General features: G+C 35.8%; 1 protein-coding gene and 1 pseudogene across 3 annotated transcripts in view; both read left to right on the forward strand.

Moving 5' to 3' along the window:
- Positions 1-1,298: 1,298 nt before the first annotated feature.
- Positions 1,299-1,418, forward strand: LOC113463826 (uncharacterized; annotated as a pseudogene).
- Positions 1,419-3,065: 1,647 nt separating this feature from the next.
- The window catches only part of LOC108632714 (regucalcin-like), a 4,077-nt gene continuing 1,718 nt past the window's right edge, over positions 3,066-5,424 (forward strand). Inside the window, exons 1-5 of one of the 3 annotated variants that reach the window (XM_018037452.2) lie at positions 3,066-3,448; positions 3,518-3,738; positions 3,855-4,064; positions 4,218-4,430; positions 4,508-4,620. In XM_018037452.2, coding sequence (XP_017892941.1) covers positions 3,582-3,738; positions 3,855-4,064; positions 4,218-4,430; positions 4,508-4,620 — 693 coding nt within the window. In that variant the 5' untranslated portion in view covers positions 3,066-3,448; positions 3,518-3,581. The remainder of the gene's footprint in view (positions 3,449-3,517; positions 3,739-3,854; positions 4,065-4,217; positions 4,431-4,507; positions 4,621-5,424) is intronic. The other 2 variants (XM_018037453.2, XM_018037450.2) reach the window with 2 other exon arrangements.

Below are 5,424 nucleotides of genomic sequence, written 5' to 3' on the forward strand. Positions count from 1 at the left end.
GTACAGTTCTGCCTGAAATGAAATAAATGTATCGGGTTTTGATGTAACTGAAAGAAATTGATATTCATAATACGGAACAGTTGGATTTAATAAAAGGAATGGTGCTCCAATATTAATTTTTCTCGTATATTAAGTTTAATTATTTAAATAGTTCATAGGATGTACAAAATGTTTCCAAGTATGTCACAGTTACCGTTAAACGACTAAGAACCGCGAATATACAAAAAATAAATAAATGCTTAATTGGAGATTCGAACCACTGTTAAAACAGTTTACTCGACACGTTCAACCGGCAACTTGATAACGTCGTGGCTGCAACTGAACATAACGGACATACTTCCAATTAAATCTACTTAACTTCATTTTTTCAATTGATGCTTAATGTTGTTGTGTACAAAAGTATTTAACATAAAGAAATGCGACTACTGAAGAAAGGAAATGTAAAAACTCGAATCATAAGAGACTTCATCGGGCGAAAAACGACGAAAAAATCGGTTCTTGATTTTTCTAAGTACGGCGCACCTCACCGAAAAATCTGAAAAAAATAGGGTATAATAGTTGGATTGAGGCACATCCGCCATAAAAATATAAATGATGTCACTCGAAATCTTTTATATGAAATCAGCATTTTTTTATGCATTCTGACATTTTTTATTTTTCACGATCGAATTACACAACGAAACTCTCTGAAAAAATTCCTTAATATCGAGTATCGTCCCATGAACAAGTGAGAATTTTTTCAGATTTTTTGTTAAACGTTTAATACGAAAAGTATGGCAAAAACGCTAAAACCGATTAACCCCCTTAACTACCCTCCGGATTGAGATAGAGGATTAATAATTGGCACGAAACGTTTTCTTTGAAAATTCTATCGAATGGCTTATTGCAAGTTGAATTTCGTTCAAGGGCATATTTTACTATTTTATCCGGCTAAACTGCTAGACCCTTTTCTTAGACTGATGACCGCTCGGGAACTCCGGGTATCTTTAACATCTTTCTTTTGTCATTTTGAGTTTCCGAAAGTGTTTTGATCAAAGTATTCTTTTCTTTATGCTATTTGCACAAATGTATAACTTTCTAGAACAGAACTCCAAATTTTTTCAATTATCACATCAACAATTCTAATCGATAAGTTCAGTAACGATTAAACTATAATCGATATTTTGATTAAACTATTTCTGAACTGATGGTTAACATTCGGTCGTTAATTGAGGTTTTTCCTAATTAAGAATTGGTATTTAATTCTTAGAGTTGGCTATTTGAGCTAATTGTCAATCATCTCCTCGTCTGCATTTTCCGTCAACGATCATTCTATGTTGCAAAGCACCAGTTCTCGTCCGATCACTGAAGTTAAACAGCATTGGGCGCGGATAGTACTTAGATGGGTGACCGCTTGGGAACTCCGCGTATCGTTGGCATCTTTCTTTTGTCATTTCGAGTTTCCAAAAGTGTTTTGATCAAAGTATTCTTTTCTTTATGCTGCTTACGCAAACTTATAATTTTTGGAGCAGGATTTCCAATTTTTTAATTACCATATTAATAATTAACGATTAAATTATAATCGATAAGTTCAGTTTTCTTTATCTTTAATTGATAAATAAATTTCAATCGTTAATTGATCGAATCGTTAATTGACAAATGTTTTAACTACGGCTTAAAGTTTAATTTATAGTTAACCCTTCACCCTGTCAACTTAAGATTTGAAAATGCAATTTTAATTCAGCTGTTGCGCATGCACCCACGGTCTGTGTCTTCCTTATGTATTTCGGCGGCACCATTCAGTACCCAACGTTGTGTTACGTCTTTCAGCTCCATGTTTTTCACGATGATCACAAGATCACGATAACGAGTCGTGATTATACTCAATCACGTTCGTAATCGCGATTTTCTATAGTACCTAGCCTTGCTATAATCGTGGTATTCATATCCAGTTAATAGCTGCTAAAATAACCTGAAATATCTCACGATTTTTGAAATATCTAATATAATATTAGAAATATTATTATTTATTTTGAAAAATGGGTACAAAATATATAAGAGTAATTATAACGAGTATCACAGCCTTCTTCAATACCTAGCCATGCTGAGAGACTTGGCAACACTGTTAATGGCGGAGTTAGGAGTCCTATTTTCGAGAGTAACAGGAATGTGCTAGGAAATATAATTAACGTTTTTTTTAATATATAATTANCCTCGATGGTTGCAACTGTGGATTACCACATGCTGCAATCCACTTGAGGTATCGCTCTTTATCTGTTTTGACATTGGGAAATCTCCTTAGCTTCACATTTCCCAATGTCGAAAACTTGCAGTTCGTCACTGCACATTTGCGATGATCCATTTTGAAATATTTATATTACCTAGAATAAATAAATGCAATTAATAAGAGTTCAATTTATTGAATATAATTGAAATTTACTTATCTTTTTATTGTCTATACTGTATATACTACAGTATGCTCCTCTTCTTCCTAAAACTTCCAATTAATTTTCGACGATTAATTGAACTTTACACGCTTTACACCACTTCGATCACCACGATCACCACTCACACGAATTTAAAAGGCAACCGACTTTTTATAACCTCGAATCTTTATGAAACGTGGTCTTTCTTTTCGCGCCAAATTCTGGTTGACACTCTATACGCATGTGTAGTGCTGTCACTAGCGCCTCCTACCATTGGTTAACTAACTAAGCATTACACCGACAGTAGCACGAATGTGGTAGTGCTCACGGACATATTTTAAAGATGTGGTTGTGATGTTTAGTTCGTGAACCATTGGTACGAGGCGCTACAAACTTTGCTTCAACTCGCCCCACTTAGGTTTGCCCCCCCAGATGTTCGCCCATTCCTCATATTGTAACCGATGATCTATTAGTAAAGAGACAACAAAAATAATTCAGATTTTTTAATTAATATACCGAACATTGTCAAATAACGTACTAAATCTTAATTACTTTTTAAATAGCGAATTTCTGTCTTCTCCATTGCCTCCTCTATCGTGCGATTTATGTTTGCATCTTATCCAATCGTACGATAACCTTACACATTAATCTGTGTCGAAACAGACCATTAATATAAATCAAGTACTGCTGTTGATCACAGTATCTATATAGTTGTTTGTCGTGAGCTACGATAAAAAACAATTTTTTATCGTTCGATTGATTTTATTAATCAATAATCCCGGAAAATTCCTTAATGCAATAGTGGGGATAATAGGCACTAATAGTATCTTTCAATATACTACAATCAAATTATACTAGCAGCATCTATTATATCTTATCTTTCCCACTTTGACATTCCTCCCACTACCGTCAAGTAATTGGCCCGGCAATCTCGAGCTCGAGAACCGCTCGTCGCCGACAGACTGACAATTCGTTGGATGCTAATTGCCAGTCACAAAACCACGTCAACGTTTTATACAATCCTCGATAGGTAACAAAAGATCGTAAGTAGCAATCAACCTGACGGCGAACGATTCTCGTACGTTCCTATTCGCTCGAAACTTTCTACCCAGAAACACCTGTTGCTCTACATTTATACATAAACAGACAGTCAATCGAACGCATTTAATTAGAGAAATGTCGGTGACTGTGGAACCGCTCTCAGGACCGTACACGCTCGGCGAAGGGCCGCACTGGGACCACGTATCTCAAAAGCTGTACTTCGTCGATATCGAGAACGAGAAAATACTGCGATACGATCCTGCAACAGGCGTTGTTAACTTCGCCATCGTAGGTAAGTAATCACTTATCGTTTCCAATTGTGTGCATAACATATATGGATTCCTTTACCAGTAATCTTACATATCGTTTGTATCGAGTTACGAATACTTATTTAAACGTTTATCGTAGGAAACGGACCAGTAGGATTCGTTATACCCGTGGAAGGCACCCGTAACAAATTCGTCGCGGGATCTAGCAGAGACGTCGTTCTCGTTTCTTGGGACGGCGAGAAAAACGTTACAAAATGCATGCCTCAGACGCTGGTCACTGCAGACAGTAAGAGTACCGAGACCAGATGGAACGATGCGAAAGCAGATGCGTCTGGAAGACTGTGGGGCGGTTAGTCGAGGACATCAAAAATATACATAGGCTGCGGATTTAAAATCATATTTTGTACATTAGTATGACGAGTTCATTTTGCATAAAAATCCGCAGTGTATGAAAATGTTTAAATTATATGGACAATCTCATAAAGTATCCTGTCTCGATTAGGAACAATGGCTATAATCAAGGATGGAGTATGCCCGCCTAACATGGGATCTTTTTACAGCATGGACGCTGATCTCACGTTAAAAACACATGTCACTCCTGTAACTATAAGCAACGGACTAGCCTGGAATTCTAACAACGATACGCTTTATTATATCGATTCACTCACCTATCAGGTCGTGGCGTTTAATTACAATGCTCAAACCGGAGATATATGTAAGAAATATACAATGCGATGAAATATGATACAATAGATTCAACTTTATGTATAATGAATTTCTCTTTTTTAACAGCTAACAAGAAAACCGTTTTCGATCTTCGAGAGAATAATATTAACGGAATTCCAGACGGTATGACTATAGATACAGATGGGAATCTGTGGGTGGCTGTGTTCGGTGGAGCCGGTGTAAGTATTATTACTAGACTGCAGATTCATATGCAAAATGATTTGAAGATAATAACGTGCGTTGTCACGACCGTGGCGTTGTACATACATTCATTGTAAACCGGGCGTTCGTAACACAAAAAATGGAACAATTTTTTAGTCTGCCATTGATAGGGGAAATATTTACAGCCACAAGCTGTAGATAGATGTACTTAAAAATCTTCGTTACGTGTTAATGCATACTTAAACATTAACTTTAGTTAGCAAAAAGAAAGTAGTTTCTTGAAACAACTTTCAAACAGTCTGCCATTTATTTGAGCACTAGGCAAGATTGCGCAATCCATGAAAATTATCCTTATTGGCAGATGGTTTTCTCCAGTACAAGAATAAAGCGTACGTATGTTAGTTAGCAATTAAATCGTATAACTAAGAACAATTTTTTACAATCTGCCAAGCACCAATTTAGGCTAATGTTAGCGTAAAGTTGACGAAATTTCACAAGGCAGACTGTTTGAAAGTTGTTTCAAGAAACTACTTTCTTTTTGCTAACTAAAGTTAATGTTTAAGTATGCATTAACACGTAACGAAGATTTTTAAGTATATCTATCTACAGCTTGTGGCTGTAAATATTTCCCCTATCAATGGCAGACTGTAAAAAATTGTTCCATTTTTTATGTTACGAACGCCCGGTCTATTGTTCTATAAATTGCACAGTGCTATCTACAATTTTCTGTACAGATATACAAATGCATAAAATCTGCAGTCTAACTATTAATTAACTGTTACAAAATTCTTGTAATTGATATATGATGATGAATATATGTG

Source organism: Ceratina calcarata, unplaced genomic scaffold, assembly GCF_001652005.2.
Source record: "Ceratina calcarata isolate Rehan_Ccalc_2016 unplaced genomic scaffold, ASM165200v1 scaffold166.2, whole genome shotgun sequence".
In the NCBI taxonomy this organism is placed as follows: Eukaryota; Metazoa; Arthropoda; class Insecta; order Hymenoptera; family Apidae; genus Ceratina; species Ceratina calcarata.